The 20,120-nt window shown below is 34.4% G+C and overlaps 1 protein-coding gene across 7 annotated transcripts in view; it reads right to left on the reverse strand.

Moving 5' to 3' along the window:
- Positions 1 to 20,120, reverse strand: part of CCDC18 (coiled-coil domain containing 18) — a 119,094-nt gene that overhangs the window by 47,349 nt on the left and 51,625 nt on the right. For all 7 annotated transcript variants that reach the window (XM_070367667.1, XM_070367668.1, XM_070367665.1 and 4 more), the window contains 5 exons: positions 12,687 to 12,907; positions 11,483 to 11,593; positions 7,885 to 8,016; positions 2,806 to 2,940; positions 2,558 to 2,635 (listed from right to left, as the gene is read on the reverse strand). In XM_070367667.1, coding sequence (XP_070223768.1) covers positions 2,558 to 2,635; positions 2,806 to 2,940; positions 7,885 to 8,016; positions 11,483 to 11,593; positions 12,687 to 12,907 — 677 coding nt within the window. The remainder of the gene's footprint in view (positions 1 to 2,557; positions 2,636 to 2,805; positions 2,941 to 7,884; positions 8,017 to 11,482; positions 11,594 to 12,686; positions 12,908 to 20,120) is intronic.

The raw sequence follows: 20,120 nt of genomic DNA on the forward strand, positions 1-20,120 counted from the left end.
GTACTCTTGCCTGGAGAATCCCATGGACAGAGGGCCTGATGGGCTGTAGTCCATGGGGTTGCTAAGAGTCGGACACGACTGAGCGACTTCACTTTGACTTTTCACTTTCATGCATTGGAGAAGGAAATGACAACACACTCCAGTGTTCTTTCCTGGAGAATCCCAGGGATGGCAGAGCCTGGTGGGCTACCGTCTATGGGGTCACACAGAGTCGGACACGACTGAAGCGACTTAGCTGTAGCAGCAGCAGCAGCAGTAGGGTACCAAAAGCATGAATTTGTAAGAGATCGGTATTGGAGAGATGAGACTGGCAAAACAGACTGGGGCCAACTGTCAAGGACCTGTAGGCCAGACACTCTAAAACATTTTCTAAAAAGGTAAGCAGTATTTAAACCTATTCCTTAAATTCTCTTGATCAAGAAAAATAATAAAGTGAGTACAAACTGGTGTATTGTACTAAAAATACTATGGTGTGAATATTCTGAAGTCACTAAGAAAATGAAGTGTTTTTGTCAGCTAGGAAAAAATAATAAAGGAGAGGACTGTTTTTCCTTTCAATTAGTTAAAACATTTTTAGAAAGGCAGCCATGTAACTTGGTTCAAGTGTTCATAAAGCTGCAAATGCTTCATGCTACCGTAACCTTAAACAGCAAATGAGCAAAGAGCAACTCAAATTCAGTAAATTTCTTTAAGAATTTGCCTATATACTCCATGTCCCCCATCTGTTAATGAGATTCATTCTTCTCTTGATTCTTTCTTTTCATTATTGTAATTCTGAGTTTCTCAGGAGCGATTTTTTTCTCCTCAATGCTAATAGCCTTTTAGTAAGTAGTCATGAAAGTGTGAAAGAAATTTCAGCAAAATAAGAAAAAATAGAAAACTGCTCCCTCTTGCAGATAATATTCTACATCATGAAATTATCCTTACAACTCTTATTTCTAAAAGGAGGATCTTGAAAGACACACAGTTGCCAAAGCCTGTCCCTATAGCTTGTGAATATAACAACAGCTTAAAAGTTTGTAATTTTGAATAATTATCTTTATTAATAAACTGCTGCCCTAAAAATAATTTTTAAATTGTTTTATGAAGGTATAACTAGTTACAAGTTTTCTTTCTTAAGCATGAGTATGAGCATTGGTACTTGTATCAAATTCTACACACAGGAAAAAGAAATCTGTCAGAATATCACACCTGATAAAAATTAGCAATGCAAAAACTCATTCGGGCAAGATTCATCACTGGATTTTAAAAACTATTGACTATAAGCTTGTTGAGGAACAGAGCTTTCAACATGGCCTCCAAGAATCATCCCACATACTGCTTATTAATTATAAAGGAAAAATTGTGCCCTGAACATGGTGAGATCTGGCAGTAAACTTTAAATAAGGGGGAATTCCCTGGAAGTCCAGTGGGTGGGACTCTGTGCTTTCATTGCCAAGAGCCAGGGTTTGATCTCTGCTGGGGGAACTAAGATCCCATTAGCTGCACAGTAATGGCACCCCACTCCAGTACTCTTGCCTGGAAGATCCCATGGACGGAGGAGCCTGGTGGGCAGCAGTCCATGGGGTCGCTAAGAGTCGGACACGACTGAGCGACTTCACTTTCACTTTTCACTTTCATGCATTGGAGAAGGAAATGGCAACCCACTCCAGTGTTCTTGCCTGGAGAATCCCAGAGACGGGGCAGCCTGATGGGCTGCCGTCTATGGGGTCGCACAGAGTTGGACATGACTGAAGCGACTTAGCAGCAGCAGCAGCACAGTCAAAAAGAAATAATGAGGAGAAAACATTGGATATATAGTAATTACTTAGCAAACTCTGAGTAACTTAATGTGTGCTAAGCATTTTATATCCTCATTTTAATTAATCCTCAAATCCACCCTCTTCTAGTGCATTGTTATTCCTATTTTAAAGATGAAGAAGTTGAAGTTCAGAGAGTTTAAATAACCAAGCCAAGGTTACAGTCAGTTAGTAAGCACACTGAAGCCAGAAATGAAACCCAAGTTAGTTTAGCCCTAAAGCCCATGTCTTTAACCATAAGGACATAAACACTATTAATAGCAACAAAACTGTATTTTACTCAGAAATTCTGGATTTATCCCCTATTTAATCATATAGCAGAACTAGTAAAAAGAAGCAAAACTCTACTGTTTGTAATTTCATCTCTCTTCACTTCCTTTGTTAATATTTTTACTAGCAATGTTAGTAAATACCTACAGTTAAAAAAAAACAAACAGCTTTTGGTAAAAAAAACAAACAAGTCTTAAGGCAAAAAGAAAGGAGTTCAGATAATCTATAAACTAGGTTGTGATAATCTTACAGATAATATTATAGATAAACTATAAACTATCAAATAATTAAGATCAAAATTCTCACTGAAAAAATATACTACTTAAAGAAACTAAGTTCATTGATTTAGGTAAAATTTTTACTACTTTATTCATTTTTATGTAAAAGATTTTTACAATTTATAGAGTAAACTAAAAAGCCACAGGAATGTTTCTATTAATAAAAAAAATTAAAGGAAAAAAAATTTTTTTAAGTATTAGCATACTAGCCTTGATCGTTTCTTCAGATACTTGGTTCTGTAATGCTTTCAAAGCTTCATCTTTCTTCATATTTTCCTTTTCCATCTCCTAAAAACATACAGATTGGTAGCAAAAAATAAGTTAAGTGTATATATATTTTAGCATTAGTAACAAGTTGTTAAAAAATTGATTTGATTAGAATTAAAGGAATGTTAAAAATACATAAACTTAAAATATTAATCAACTTTTAAAGAGCACTTTTATAAAGATGATTTTACCCCTTTGCTTTCTGTCAAGAGTCTGTCTAGTGATTCAAGATGATGTTGTTTACATATTATATCTTGCTGCAACATAGACATAGTCTTTTCTTGTTCTTTAAATTGTTGTTCTTTTTTGTCTAGTTGAGATTCAAGCTAAAAACAGAAACAGGGTTTATTAATTTTCATGTTAACTTTTTAAAAATCTAAAACATTTTAAATACAGTCTGTTCTTGAACAATGCAGATTTAAACTGCCTGAGTCCACTTATACATGGATTCTTTTCAATAAATGTGTACTACAGTACTATACCACCAGAGGTTGTTTGAATCCACAGATAGGAACCATGGATAAGAGGGCTGACTATAAAGTTATACGTGGATTTTCAACTGTGCAAGAATTGGCACCCCTAAACTTTCACATTGTTCAAAAGTCAAATGTACACACAAAATACTCACGTTACATTACTATTGAAATTACATAGATGATTGCATTTTGCCAAATTTCCTTTAGTTTCCCTCCTTTTAGAGAAGAAATAAAATCACAAATCCAGGTCTTATTCTTTTCCTCCCTCACCAATACTATACTGAAATTGTTTTGTATCATTCTCTAGTGTGTTTCAGCTTCATGCATGTTTTCCATGCTTTTAACTACATATGTAGACCAATGAATGTAATGTAATTTTCTGTTTTGAAAATTCACATAGACAATATCAACACTATTTCAGCAACTAGTTTCTTTCACTTAATATTCTTTTAGGGCTTCCCTGGTGGCTCAGTGGTAAAGAACCCACCTGTCAATGCAGGAGGCATAATATTGTTTTAAATATTTATCTGTGTATCCATATACGGACCTAGTTCAAATAACATAATATTCCATTATAACAACAAACTACAGCTTGTTCACTCTTCTGCTTGGGAATAGTTGGTATTCTTTTTCAATACAATGATAATGTTACAGTAACAATCTTTGTATGTATCTCTTTATGTACATGTATTAGAGTTTCTTTAGAACATTCCACCTAGAAGTGGACTTCCTGGTTGTAGGATATGCACATTTCTAACTTCATTAGGTATTTCTTTACAAAGGGTATCAAAATTAATACTTTCATTAGAAATGCTTGTCTTTACAACTTCACCACTAACAGACTGTTATCAAACATCCAAAAGTTTTGTGAAGACAAAATATGAATAAACTGATATGTTTATATGAATATTTGTGTATATTATATAAAATGTATAAAAATCATTCATATGTGATATATATCACATGCATACATATACACTATAAAAACAGAGCAGCAACAAGTTAGCTAAAAATTATTAAAACCAAAGAACTGTGAAATGGAAACACTCAAATGAAAATAAATAACATCATAAATTAGAGGAACAGAAAGAAAAAAGACTGAAGTGAACAGAACATAAGGGACCTGTTGGACACTGTCAAGCAGACCAAGGTGCACATCACAGAAGTCCCAGAAGGAAGGGCAAAATTCAATAACCTCTCATGATAAAAACACAACAAATTAGGAACAGAAGGAAACTACCTTCACAAAATAAAACCCTTAGATGAAAAACCTACAGCTAACACAGTCAATGACGAAAGACTGAAAGCTTTTCTTCTATGCTCAGGAACAAGAAAGGGACGCCCCTCTCACCACTTCTATTTAACAGTCCTGGAAGTTCCAGCCATAGGAATTAAGCAAGAAAAAAAAAAGGCATACAAATTGGAAAGGAAGAAGTAAAACTATCTGTTGGCAGATGATATAATCTTATATATACTGTAAAAAAAAAAACTTAAAGATTTCACACAATAAATCCACTAGAATTGATAAATGAAATCAGAAAAGCAGAGGATATAATTTAACACGGAGAAATCAGGGGCATGTCTATACATGAACAATGAACAATCTGAAAAGAAAATTATAAAAACGATTTCTGTTATAGTAGTATCAAAAAGAAAAAAATACTTAGGAATTAACCAAGGAGGTAAAAGAGTTATACAATGAAAATCACAAAACACTGATGAAAGGAATTAAAGAAAACATAAGTCAAAGTGTTAGTTGCTCAGTCGTGTCTGACTCTTTGTGACTCCATGGACTGTAGCCTGCCAGGATCCTCTGTCCATGGAATTTCCCAGGCAAGAATATTGGAGTGGGTTGCTATTCCCTTCTTCATGGGATCTTCCCACCCCAGGGATGGAACCTGAGTCTCCCACATTACAGGCAGATTCTTAACCACTTGAGCCACCAGGGAAGCCCCAAAGAAAACATAAATAGAAACATATTCCATGTTCACAGATTAGAAGATTTAATACTGTTAAAATGTCAGTATGACTCAATACAATATAATCTCTTTTAAAATCCCCAAAGACCTTTCTTGCTGAAACAGAAAAACCCATCTTAAAATTCTTATGAAATCTCAAGGGACCGTGAACAGCTAAAACAAACTTGAAAATGAACAAAACTGGAGTATCCTCACTTCCTGACTTCAAACCTATCAATATTACAAAGCTACAGTAACAAAACCAGTGTGAATTGGCATAAGACAAATATATACACCAATGGAATAGAATCAAGAGCCCAGAAATAAATTCTCACACATATGGTCAAATGATTTTGACAAGGGAGCCAAGATCATTCAGTGGGGGAAAAGGACAGTTCTTCCAACAAATGGTGCAGATAAAACTGGACATCCACATGCAAAAGAATGAAGTTAGACCCTTACCTAACACCATACATAAGAATTAACTCAAAATGGACAAAAGACATAAATGTCAGACATTAAAAACAAGAAGTCTTGGAAGAAATCTTGTAACAAAAGTTTCATGACACTGGATTTAGTAAAAATTTCTTAAATATGACACCAAAGATGCAGGCAACAAAAGAAAAAATAGACAAATTAGAATTCATGAAAATTCTAATATTCTGTGTATCCAAAGACTCAATAGAGTAAAAAGGAAACCGACAGAATGGGAGACTATTTGCAAATCATATACCTGATAAGGGATCAATATCAAGAATATATAGAGAAGTCCTAAAACTCAATAACAGTATAAAAACAACCCAATTTAAAAAATGGGCATAGGAACTGAATACACATTTCTCTAAAGATATACGACTGGCTAACAAAGACATGAAAAGATTCTCAATATCACTGATAATTAGGGAAATGCAAATCAAAATTACAGTGAAATGCCACCTCACACTCATCAGGATTGTTGTTTCTCAGTTGCTAAATTGTATTCAACTCTTTGTGATGCCATGGATTACAGCAAGCCAGGCTTCTCAATCCTCCACTATCTCCCAGAGTTTGCTCAAATTCATGTCCATTGAGTTAGTGATGCTACCTAACCATCTGATCCTCTGCCACCCACTTCTCCTTTTGCCTTCAATCTTTCCCAGAATCAGTTTTTTTCAAGGAGTTGGCTCTTCGAATCAGATAGCCAAAGTACTGGAGCTTTAGCTTCAGCATCAATCCTACCAATGAATATTAAGGGTTGACTGCCTTTAGGATTGACTGGTTCGAGCTCCTAAAGAATATTATTGGTGGACATAAAATTCTCGGTTGACAATTTTTCTCTGAGTAGTCAAAAAAATATGTTCTTCAGTCTTCTAACCTTCACAGTTTTTTTATTTTTGATGAGAAGTCTATAGTAATTTTAATCTTTGTTCCTCTATATGCAATGCGTTATTTATCTCTGACTGCTTTCAAGATTTTCAGCAACCATTTTGATGTGTCTTGAAGTTATTTTCTTTGCTTCCAGTCCCATTACTTCATGGTAAACAGAAGGGGAAAAGTGAAAACAGTAACAGACTTTTATTTTCTTGGGCTCCAAAATCACTGTGGACAGTGACTACAGCCATGAAATTAAAAGATGCTTGCTCCTTGGAAGAAAAACTATGACAAACCTGGACAGCATATTAAAAAGCAGAGACATCACTTTGCCAACAAAGGTCCATATACTCAAAAGCTATGGTTTTTATAGTCATCATGTATGGATGTGAGATGGACCATAACATAAAGAAGATTGAGCACTGAAGAACTGATGGTGAACTGTGGTTCTGGAGAAGACTCTTGAGAGTCCATTGGACAGCAAGGAGATCAAACCAGTTAATCCTAAAGGAAACCAATCCTGAATATTCGTTGGAAAGACTGAAGCTGAAGCTCCAATACTCTGGCCACCTGATGCAAAGAGTTGACTCACTGGAAAAGACCCTGATGCTGGGAAAGCTTGAGAGCAGGAGGAAAAGGGGACAACAGAGGATGAGTTGGTTGGATGGCATCATCAGCTCAATGGACGTGAGTCTGAGCAAACACCAGGAGCTAGCGAAGGACAGGGAATCCTGGTGTGCTGCAATCCATGGGGTCATAAAGATTTGGATTCGACTGAGTGACTGAACAACAACAAAAATCCTCTTTAAGCTTACTGAATTTATAAATTTATTTCCTTCACAAGTTGGCAAAATTTTAATCATTATTCTTTCAAATATTTTTTGTACCAGTCTCATTCTTCTCCTCTTTGGTACTCTGGTGACATAAATGTTAGACCTTCTGATATTATTCAACAGGTCTCTAAGGCTGTGTTCGTTTTTTTCCAAAATTTTCTTTCTCTCTGTTGCTCAGACTAATTTCTATTGCTCTATATTATAAGCTTATATTTGTGTGTGTTAAGTATTAATACATTCTGCTATTAAACCCATCCAAACTCTCTTTTATTTAGTCTTGTGCTTCTGGTCTCACACTTGCTCCTTTACTTTTGTTTTTGCTCTTCACTTTTAACCTAAGATCAAGAGAGCTTCTACTCAACCAATCTTCAGGCAAATGATATGTCTAGTGGAAAAAGAGCTACAGAATCACTCTAATTAGATAATGTCAAAAAATAATGACTGAAACAAATGGCAGGAGTACCAAAGGAGAAAGCACTGTAAAATGATATAGAAGTAATGGATTCTAATTATAGTACTTACTACTAACTTTTCTGTCTTGTTTCCTAATATATTTAAATAAAAAAAGCTAAGTTAGTAATGTTTAAGATTTTCAGATTTCATATTCTAAATATACATTACATTTACTTAGAAAAACATAATTAATATCTTACTCTTTCAATCTGCTTTTCCATCTCTTTATGCTGGTCAAGATGAATTTTCTTTGCCTTTTCAAAAGCTAAACAAATTTTCTCATGCTCTGTATTTATATTGGTTTCCAGGCTCCTAATCTTTTCATTCTTTTCCTAGAAATACAAAAACACTTTAAAAGAACATAATTAAGAACTAGTTTTTCATAAAAGTACATTAGAAAAAAAGTATATTAGTAAAGCATAAAATTTATTATACTCTATTCTTTAAAGAATCACAATAGTCAATGTCAAGCTTTAAGAATATTTCAATAAAAAAACAATAAAAAAAGAATATTTCAATAGTTATAAAAAAAGACAAAGTGGTTATTTTAAAAACTGTATCAAAATGATAAGATCAAACTATTTAAAAATTTGTGAAACATCAAAGAACTATTACCAGTTCCTTCAATTCTACTAAATTAAAAATAGTGAGTGATGTTGAGCATCTTTTCATGTGTTTGTAGCCATCTGTATGTCTTCTTTGGAGAAATGTCTATTTAGTTCTTTGGCCCATTTTTTGATTGGGTCATTTATTTTTCTGGAGTTGAGCTGGAGGAGTTGCTTGTATATTTTTGAGATTAGTTGTTTGTCAGTTGCTTCATTTGCTATTATTTTCTCCCATTCTGAAGACTGTCTTTTCACCTTGCTGATAGTTTCCTTTGATGTGCAGAAGCTTTTAAGGTTAATTAGGTCCCATTTGTTTATTTTTGCTTTTATTTCCGATATTCTGGGAGGTGAGTCATAGAGGATCCTGCTGTGATGTATGTCAGAGAGTGTTTTGCCTATGTTCTCCTCTAGGAGTTTTATAGTTTCTGGTCTTATGTTTAGATCTTTAATCCATTTTGAGTTTATTTTTCTGTATGGTGTTAGAAAGTGGTCTAGTTTCATTCTTTTACAAGTGGTTGACCAGATTTCCCAGCACCACTTGTTAAAGAGATTGTCTTTAATCCATTGTGTATACTTGCCTCCTTTGTCAAAGATAAGGTGTCCATATGTGCGTGGATTTATCTCTGGGCTTTCTATTTTGTTCCATTGATCTATATTTCTGTCTTTGTGCCAGTACCATACTGTCTTGATAACTGTGGCTTTGTAGTAGAGCCTGAAGTCAGGTAGGTTGATTCCTGTGGTTCCATTCTTCTTTCTCAAGATTGCTTTGGCTATTTGAGGTTTTTTGTATTTCCATACAAATTGTGAAATTATTTGTTCTAGCTCTGTGAAGAATACTGTTGGTAGCTTGATAGGGATTGCATTGAATCTATAAATTGCTTTGGGTAGTATACTCATTTTTACTATATTGATTCTTCCAATCCATGAACATGGTATATTTCTCCATCTATTAGTGTCCTCTTTGATTTCTTTCACCAGTGTTTTATAGTTTTCTATATATAGGTCTTTAGTTTTCTTTAGGTAGATATATTGCTAAGTATTTTATTCTTTTCGTCACAACGGTGAATGGAATTGTTTCCTTAATTTCTCTTTCTGTTTTCTCATTATTAGTGTATAGGAATGCAAGGGATTTCTGTGTGTTGATTTTATATCTTGCAACTTTACTATAGTCATTGATTAGTTCTAGTAATTTTCTGGTGGAGTCTTTAGGGTTTTCTATGTAGAGGATCATGTCATCTGCAAACAGTGAGAGTTTTACTTCTTCTTTTCCAATTTGGATTCCTTTTATTTCTTTTTCTGCTCTGATTGCTGTGGCCAAAACTTCCAAAACTATGTTGAATAGTAATGGTGAAAGTGGGCACCCTTGTCTTGTTCCTGACTTTAGAGGAAATGCTTTCAATTTTTCACCATTGAGGATAATGTTTGCTGTGGGTTTGTCATACATAGCTTTTATTGTGTTGAGGTATGTTCCTTCTATTCCTGCTTTCTGGAGAGTTTTTATCATAAATGGGTGTTGAATTTTGTCAAAGGCTTTCTCTGCATCTATTGAGATAATCATATGGTTTTTATTTTTCAATTTGTTAATGTGGTGTATTACATTGATTGATTTGTGGATATTGAAGAATCCTTGCATCCCTGGGATAAAGCCCACTTGGTCATGGTGTATGATCTTTTTAATGTGTTGTTGGATTCTGATTGCTAGAATTTTGGCCTAAGAACTAAATAGACATTTCTCCAAAGAAGACATACAGATGGCTAACAAACACATGAAAAGATGCTCAACATCACTCATTATCAGAGAAATGCAAATCAAGACCACTATGAGGTACCATTTCACACCAGTCAGAATGGCTGCGATCCAAAAGTCTACAAATAATAAATGTTGGAGAGGGTGTGGAGAAAAGGGAACCCTCTTACACTGTTGGTGGGAATGCAAACTAGTACAGCCACTATGGAGAACAGTGTGGAGATTCCTTAAAAAACTGGAAATAGAACTGCCTTATGATCCAGCAATCCCACTGCTGGGCATACACACTGAGGAAACCAGAAGGGAAAGAGACACGTGTACCCCATTGTTCATCGCAGCACTGTTTATAACAGCCAGGACATGGAAGCAACCTAGATGTCCATCAGCAGATGAATGGATAAGAAAGCTGTGGTACATATACACAATGGAGTATCACTCAGCCATTAAAAAGAATTCATTTGAATCAGTTCTAATGAGGTGGATGAAACTGGAGCCTATTATACAGAGTGAAGTAAGCCAGAAAGAAAAACACCGATACAGTATACTAACGCATATATATGGAATTTAGACAGATGATAACAATAACCCTGTGTACGAGACAGCAAAAGAGACGCTGATGTATGGAACAGTCTTATGGACTCTTTGGGAGAGGGAGAGGGTGGGAAGATTTGGGAGAATGGCATTGAAACATGTAAAATATCATGTATGAAATGAGATGCCAGTCCAGGTTCAATGCACGATACTGGATGCTTGGGGCTAGTGCACTGGGATGACCCAGAGGGATGGTATGGGGAGGGAGGAGGGAGGAGGGTTCAGGATGGGGAGCACATGTATACCCGTGATGGACTCATTTTGATATTTGGCAAAACTAATACAATTATGTAAAGTTTAAAAATAAAATAAAATTAATTATAAAAAAATAAATAAATAAAATAAAATTAAAAAAAATAATAATACAATAAAAAAAAAAAAATAAAAAAATTAAGAGACATACCACTCTATATAAAATAAATTAACAGCAAGGGCTTACTGTATAGCACAAGCAATTATATTCAAAGCCTTGTAATAATCTATAATGGAAAATAATCTGAAAAATAATATGTATGTATAACTATATATATATAACTATATATAACTATATAACTATATAACTATATATATATATAAAGCTGAATCACTTTGCTGTACACCTGAAACAAACACAGCATTATAAATCAACTGTACTTCAATAAAAATGTTGCTACTGAAAAAAAAAAAAAAGCAACTTTAGATAAGAACTTTCCATATTAACTTAAAAATACAGAACTAAAAACTGAAAGAATCTGATAAAATTTATACTTTCCTACATGGTATATTTTAGAATAATTATACTAAAACAAACATGTTGTTACAAATTAAGTTCCTTAAAGACACAGTAAATTTGTAGCAAAAAAAGGTAATTTGTACCATAAGTTCCTGTTCCAGTTCTGCATTTTTTGCAGCAATGGAGGAATAAGCAACTATTTTTTCTTCTAGCTGTTTCTCTAAAGTTAAAAGTTGAGAACATTTCTTTGTCATCTGAAAACACATTGAAATAAATTTAAAATTATTTTAAAAATATGAACGACAATTCAGAAGAAAAACAGTGAGGGGAAGAGCAGAATATGACACATCCTATTCCATTAATTCAGATGCCTATGTTCAAACAGGACCACACCCAACCCATTTTGTAAAAGTAGCTGTTAAAGACTGAAATTAGTACAATAAAATGTTAACAGCAGTATTTCTACTGGTAGAATTACCAATGTTTATTTTCTTTTTTGTCCCTTTCTGTATTTTAAACAAGACTGTGCTAATATTTTAATTTAAAAAGTTATTAAGCTTAGTACCTGACACTTTTCCAAGTAAGATGATGGCTGTAATTATCAACTGACTCTCTTTTCTGTAATTAACATAAGTTCCTATCCCACAGGTCTTATCCCTAGTCTTGGCTATAGACTTTAAGAAGGGAAATCAGACATTTAAAAAGTGCCCTCAAAGACCGGCAACCTGTGATTTGAAGGGTGACTATAGCATATACACGTGTGGTCCTAGTACACAATTACCTATTAAGGCATTCTTGTTCTGTCCTCAGTGGAAATGAAGATCAGATATTCATAAAACATACAGTATCCCCTTTTCAGGATATAATCCAAAGATAGCTGCATCAAATTTACATGCAGCTGTTTAAAAATGCAGATTCCTTAGCATTACTCCATACCTACTGAATCAGAATCACTGGAATAGGACCCAAAACCTGCATGTTTAACAAGCTTTCCAGGTGGTTCTACTATTTGCTCAAATACGAAATCCTCTATTACTACCTGTTTTTTTCCAATTACATAATCCAAATTTTTTACTTGTAAATATGTATTAGCCATATTAACTTATACTTGAAAGAAATAATAGAAAGGAGTAGTTTAAGCCTCACCAAATTTAGCCACTGTTTTCCTACTTTTAACATATATTAAAACCCAAAAGTTTCCAAATATAATTTTAAAAGAAGTTATAACTTATAGGATACCATTTTTTTAAGTGTATAAATCTCATCTTTAACAAACAATTTTTACAAAACCATACAACATTTTTTTCTTCTCTCAAAATTTAGTACATATAGCTAATTTAAGCTTACTTCACTTTCAAGTTTGCTAGAGTTTGAAGCTTTCTCTAGCAGCTCCTCTTGAATGAGTTGAAACTGACTAGTTCTGTGAGCCATGTTAACCTTCAGATCAGAATTCTCAGCTTCTATTTGCATCAACTTATCACGTAATTCTTCTATTCCAGAAGCAAGTCTTTGCCTTTCTCTTTCATATTGCTTGTTCATAGTATGCTGATTTTGATCTTTTAAACTTTCTGTTAATAAACATAAAAGGAAAACTGTTCTCTGTAAAACTTAAAGAATAAAATCTCATTTCAGTGTTGAAAGATTTAATCATATTTACTTTCTGATCTAAAGAATACTAAAGTGGATGAAACATAAATTAAAGAAAATATAATTAAGAAACATGGTAAGCAAGGTACTTTCTATTATTAAATATATAAAGTAGGAATAAGTTCTGACTCAATTTACTTTTCTAGATTATCACTTCATAACATAAGGACTATCTTTTTGTACCACAAAGAGCCCTTCTCCATCTTTAAAAACCCCACTGTTTGAATATAAATCATTATTTGAAAACAAAACAAAACATAAAAACATTGTCTTATCTCCTTAAACCAAAATTTATCATAAACTTATTTGGCTAACTTGATCATTTTGATATACTGTATACAGATGCAAACTGAAAACCCCAACACTGAAGTCTTCATATTCCCTAGCCAAATGATAAGAATTCAGTAATGCTCTTTAAAACTACTGAGGGTTATCAGAGGTAGTTGTTGGCATACACCTTTTCTCCATTATAAAGGTATACACTATTGCCGACTGAAAGGTAAACAAGCTTTCAGGGGTGCTTTAAAGTAGATGCACAATGTAGATGACTGCATGAGAATACACAGATGTGTAAACAAGTAGAGAAACTATGCCTTCAAGGGTTGCGTAAATACCATTTCCCATCAATTCTCCATATCCCTAATAATTCACTTTCTAAAAAATCTATTATTGACTCTGTTCTTCTTTGATATTAGAGAATATATAACATATATTATCACAACCTCTAATTAGAATTCCCTCTGCTGATTCCATCATTCTCGACTATATTCCTTCTAATCACTTAAGATATCTAATCTTCTCTACCATCATTTCTGCTAGCAGTCCATTGTATTTGAAGGTGGCATATGACAGGTTAAAGATACATATGTTAACCCCTAGGGCAACCACTAAAAAAAAAAAAGAGGTATAATTAATTACTTAATAGAATGCATTAAAAAAAATGAAGTACTAAAATTCATTCAAAAGAAGGCAAGAAAAATGAACAAAACCCAACAGAATAAAAAGCAAACAAATAACAAGATGGTAGATTTAAACCCAAAAAGATCAATGATAACATCAAATATAAGTAACCAACACATTCCAAAAAGGGTGAAAGAATGACTAGTTACAAAAGTAAGAATCAATCATATGTATTCTATCAGAAACACACTCATATACAAAGATACATCCTTTTAAGGATGGAAGAAGTCTTCCCAGGCAAACACTAATCAACAAAAAGCCAGAGTGATAACTATCGAATTATGAACAGAGGAAAGAAAAAATAGTATTGCCTAGTGAGGTTTTCAACATATGTTGCTATAATACATTGGATAATTACAACATAAAATAGGAATGGTAAAGAGACCTATAGTCTTACAAAGTTTCTATATTTTACTTCAAGCGGAAAAATCTTAATTCTGAATAAACTATGAACTATAACAAACTATACATCAAGGCTCTATGTTGTCACTCTGCTTATTTAACTTATATGCAGAGTACATGATGCAAAAGCCGGGCTGGATGAAGCTCAGGCTGGAATCAAGGTTGCCAGGAGAAATATCAATAACCTCAGATATGTGATGATACCACTCTCTAATGGCAGAAAGTGAAGAGGAACTAAGGAGCCTATTGAAGGTGATAAAGGAGAGTGAAAAAGCTGGCTTAAAACTCAACATTCAAAAAATGAAGATCATGGCATCCGGTCCATTCAGTTCACTCAGTCATGTCCGACTCTTTGCAACCCCATGGACTGCAGCAAGCCAGGCTTCCCTGTCCATCACCAACTCCTGAAGCTTGCTCAAACTCACATCCATCAAGTCGGTGATGCCATCCAACCATCTCATCCTCTGTTATCCCCTTCTCCTCCTGCCTTCAATCTTTCCCAGCATCAGGGTCTTTTCTAATGAGTCAGTTCTTCACATCAGGTAGCCAAAGTATTGGAGTTTCAGCTTCAGCATCAGTCTTTCCAATGAATATTCAGGACTGATTTCCTTTAGAATTGACTGGTTTGATCTTGAAGTCCAAGGGACTCTCAAGAGTCTTCTCCAACACCACAGTTCAAAAGCATCAATTCTTCAATGCTCAGCTTTCATTATAGTCCAACTCTCACATCCAAACATGACTACTGGAAAAACCATAGCTTTGACTAGACGAACCTTTGTTGGCAAAGTAATTTCTCTTCTCTTCAACACACTCGAACTACTTCAACCAGTCCCATCACTTCATGGCAAATAGATGGGGAAACAATGGAAACAGTGATAGACTTTATTTTCTTGGTCTCCAAAATCACTGCAGATAATGACTGCAGACATGAAATCAAAAGACGCTTGCTCCTTGGAAGAAAAGCTATGGCAAACCTAGACAGCGTATTAAAAGGCAGAGACATCACTTTGCCAACAAAGGTCCATATAGTCAAAGCTATGGTTTTCACAGTAGTCATGTACAGATGTGAGATGGACCATAAAGGCTGTTGTTGTTATTGTTCAGTCACCCAGTCGTGACCGACTCTTCACAACCCCATGGACTGCAATACGCCAGGCCTCCCTATCCCTCATCATCTCCCAGAGTTTGCCCAAGTTCATGTTCATTGCATCAGTGATGCCTTCCAGCCATCTCATCCTCTGACGCCCTTTCCTCCTGCTGCCTTCAATCTTTCCCAGCATCAGGGTCTTTTCCAATCAGTTGGTTCTTCACATCAGGTGGCCAAAGTATTGGAGTTTCAGCTTCAGCATCAGTCCTTCCAGTGAATATTCAGGGTTGATTTCCCTTAAAATTGACTGGTTTGATCTCTTGCTGTCCAAGGGACTTTCATCAGGAGTCTTCTCCAGCACAGTTCAAAGGCATCAATTCTTTGGCGTTCTACCTTCTTTATGGTCCAGCTCTCATGACCATATGTGACCACTGGGAAGACCATAGCCTTGACTACACAGACCTTTGTCAGCAGAGTAAAGTCTCTGCTCTGTCTAGGTTTGTCATTGCTTTCCAGCAAAGAGGCAATCATCTTCTGATTTCACGGCTGCAGTCACCACCCACAGTGATTTTGGAGCCCAAAAAGAGGAAATCTGTCACTACTTCCACCTTTTCCCCTTCTATTTGAAGGCTGAGCACCACAGAATTGATGCTTTGCGGTGCTGGAGAAGACTCTTGAGAGTCTCTTGGACTGCAAGGAGATCAAACCAGTCAATCCTGGAGAAAATCAACCCTGAATATTAACTGGAAGGACTGATGCTCAAGCTTCAATACTTTGGCCACCTGATGTGAAGAGCTGACTTATTGGAAAAGACTCTGATGCTGGGAAAAACTGAGGGCAGGAGGAGAAGGGGAAGATGGAGGATAAGATGATTGGATGGCATCATTGACTCAATATGACACGAATTTCAGTAAACCCCAGGAGATAGCGAAGGACAGTCTGGTGTGCTGCAGTCCACTGGGTCACAGAGTTGGACATGACTGAGCAAGTGAACAACAACCAGAAAGAGAAATTAGAGAATAATCCCATTTACAATTGAGTCAAAAAGAATTAAATAGTTAGGAATAAATATAACCAAATAGGTAAAAGATCTGTATACTGAAAACTATAAGACACTGATGAAAGAAACTGAAGACAAATAAATGAAGACATTTCAACCTCAGGGATTAGAAGAATTAACATTGTGAAAATATTTATATTACCAGAAGTGATCTACTGATTCAATTCAACCCCTATAAAAATTCCAAAGGTATTTTTCACAGAAATTGAATAAACAAGTCTAAAATTTATATGGAACTACAAAAGAGAAAGAACAAAACTGAAGGCATTATACTAGCTGGTTTCAAACTATGTGACAAAGCTATAGGAATCAAAAAAGTATAACACTGGCATAAAAACAGACACATAGATCAATGGGACAAAAACAGAAAGATCATAAATAATGGTCAATTCATTTACAACAAAGGAGTGAAGAATACTTCACAGGGAAAGGATAGTCTCTTCAATAAACAGTGTCAGGAAAACTGGACAGCAACAAGAATGAAACTCAACAACTATCTTACACCATACACAAAAATTAACCTAAAAATGGATTAAAGACATGAACCGTGAACATAAGACATGAAGTATAAAATTCCTAGAAAAAAAACAACAACATAGACTGTCAGCTATTAGACATCAGTCTCAGCAGTGACTGTCTTTTGGTGATTTTTCTTTTTTTTTGCATTTTACATCAAAAGCAAAACCAAATAAGCAGGACTATATCAAACTAAAAAGTTCCTATATAGCAAAGGAAATCATCAACAAAATGAAAAGTCAACTTATGGAATGGGAGAAAATATTTTAAAATCATTTATCTGGTAAGAGGTTAACAGTCTGAACATATTTAAAAAATCACAACTCAACACCAAAAATAAAGGCAGAGAATCTGAACAGACATTTTTCCAGAGAAGACACCAATGGCCAATAGGTACAAACAACACTAAGCATCACGAAAATCTAAATCAAAACTACAATAACATAACAAAAAGATTCTAATTTGAATAGTACAGGAAACTATATTCAGTATAGTTTATCTTGTGATAAACCATAATGAAAAAGAATATAAAAAAGAATGTATATTTGTGTATAACTGAGTCACTTTGCCTACAGCAGAGATTGATACATTGTAAATTAACTATTATGTTTCAATTAAAAAAAAAAAGATAGCCAACAAGGACCTACTATATAGCACAAGGAATTCTACTCAATATTCTGTAATATCCTAAATAGAAAGATAATTTGAATAAGAATGGGAAAAGATTAAATTAAATTAAAAAATTACAAAAAAAACTCACAGTGAGCTATCACTTGACAGCTGTTAGAAAGGCTGTATAAAAAAGATGAGATATAACAACTATTGGTGAGGATGTTGAGAAAAATGAACCCTGTATACTGCTGGTGGGAATGTAAATTGGCACAGTAACTATGAAGAACAGTATGGCAGTTCCTTAAAAAATTAAAAACAGAACTACCATAAGATCTAGCAATTCCACTTCTGGATATTATCTGAAAGAAAATCTGTATGGAAACACAAAAAATCCCAAACAGCCAAAACAGTCTAAAGAAAGAACAAAGCTCAGAGTATCATGCTCTATGATTTTAAACTATTCTACAGATCTATAGTAATCAAAATGGTATGGCACTGGCACAAAACTAGACACACAGTTCAATGGAACAAAGTAGACAGCCCAGAAATAAATTCACACTTTATGTTCAATTAATCTATGGCAAAGAAGAGAGAATATACAATGGGAAAAAGACAGCCCCTCTAATAAATGGACAGAGATATGCAAAAGAATCTAAATGGGCTACTTTCTTAAACCACATACAACAATAAACTCACAATGGAGTAAAGACAAAGATAAGATCTGAAATCATAGTATTTCTACAAGAAAACACAGGCAGTAAGCTTTCTGACATTAGTCTTAGCAATATTTTGGGGTCTAGTCTCCTCAGGCAAGGAAAACAAGAGCAATAATAAACAAGTAGGACTACATCAAACTAAAATGCTTTTGCACAATGAATGAAATTATCAACAAAATGAGACATCCTACTGAATAGGAGGAGATATTTGCAAATGATATAATTTGATAAGGGGTTAATAATCCAAAATATACAAAGAACTCACACAGCTCAGTATCACTAAAACAACCTGATTTTAAATACAGGCAGAGGACATGAATAGACATTTTTCCAAAGAACACATACAGATGCCAACAGGTACATGAAAAGATGCTCAACAATACTTACCATCAGGGAAACACAATCAAAACCACAATGAACTACCTCAAACCTATCAGAATGGGTATTATCAAAAACACAACAAATAACAACTGAATGTGGAACAACAAGAATGTGGAGAGAAATGCACTTTTAGTGCACTACTAGAGAGAGTATAAATTGGCAGACACTGTTGAAAACAGTATGGGGGTACCTTTTTTAATCTTTAAAACCACCATACGACCCAGTAATTACACTTTTGGGTATGCTTCTGAAGAAAATAAAATACTAGTTAGAAAATATATCTGTACTCCTATATTCATTGCAGCCTATTTTACAACAGCCCAGATATAGTAGCAACCTAAGTGTCCATCAATTGGTAAATGGATCAAGAAGGTGTATATACAGAATGTATTTATAAAATAGAATATTAGTCATAAAACAGAGTGAAATCCTGATTATTTGCAACAGCATGGATTGATATAGAGGGTATTATGATAAGTAAAATAAGCTAGACAGAGGAAAAACAAATATTGTATTATTTCATTCATATAAAATTTACATATGGAATCTAAAAAACAAAACAAATGAACAAACATAACAAAACAGAAACAGACTCATACATACAGAGAACCACCTGGTGGTTGCAGTTGGGAAGGGGGAAGGGGAAGAAGATAAGTGAAATAGGTAAGAGAGACTAAGAGGCACAAACTCGGTTACAAAACAAATGAATCATGGAGATAAAAGGTACAGTATGGACAATACAGTCAATAATATCCTAGTAACATTGTATGGCATCAAATGGTAACTAGACTTACCATGGTGATTTTGTAATGTCCAATCATTATGTTTTACAGCTTGAACTAACATAATGTTGTAGGTCAATTACATTTACTGTATTTACAATAAAGACAGAAAAAAAAAAAGGAAGGAAGAAAGAAGAAAGGGCCAATGTTCAAATTTTTAAAAGCAACAAATAAATAAATAAAATGAAGAGAGTCTTAAAAAGACTACTTAATAATCTATATATTCACATATAAGGAATTCAACTGATCTGCTATTACAGTAAGTCCCCTATATATAAATGAGTTCCATTCTGAGAGCACATCCATAAGTCCAACAAAGGCAGCTGTGATCAGCTATTTTTCACACAAATACTTAAAAAAAAAAAGTAAATAAACATTTTAAAACACAGTACAGTACTTTGGAAAGTACAGTGGTACAGTATAACAGCTGGTACCTGTTAGCAGTACCAGCTACATCACCACTGCTTTTATGCTTGCTTCTGGACACTCAGAAAACTAAGATCATGGCATCTGGTCCCATCATTTCATGGAAAATAGATGGGGGAACAGTGTCAGACTTTATTTTTTGGGGCTCCAAAATCACTGCAGATGGTGATCACAGCCATGAAATTAAAAGAT

This window comes from Bos mutus, chromosome 3, assembly GCF_027580195.1.
Source record: "Bos mutus isolate GX-2022 chromosome 3, NWIPB_WYAK_1.1, whole genome shotgun sequence".
Lineage (NCBI taxonomy): Eukaryota > Metazoa > Chordata > Mammalia > Artiodactyla > Bovidae > Bos > Bos mutus.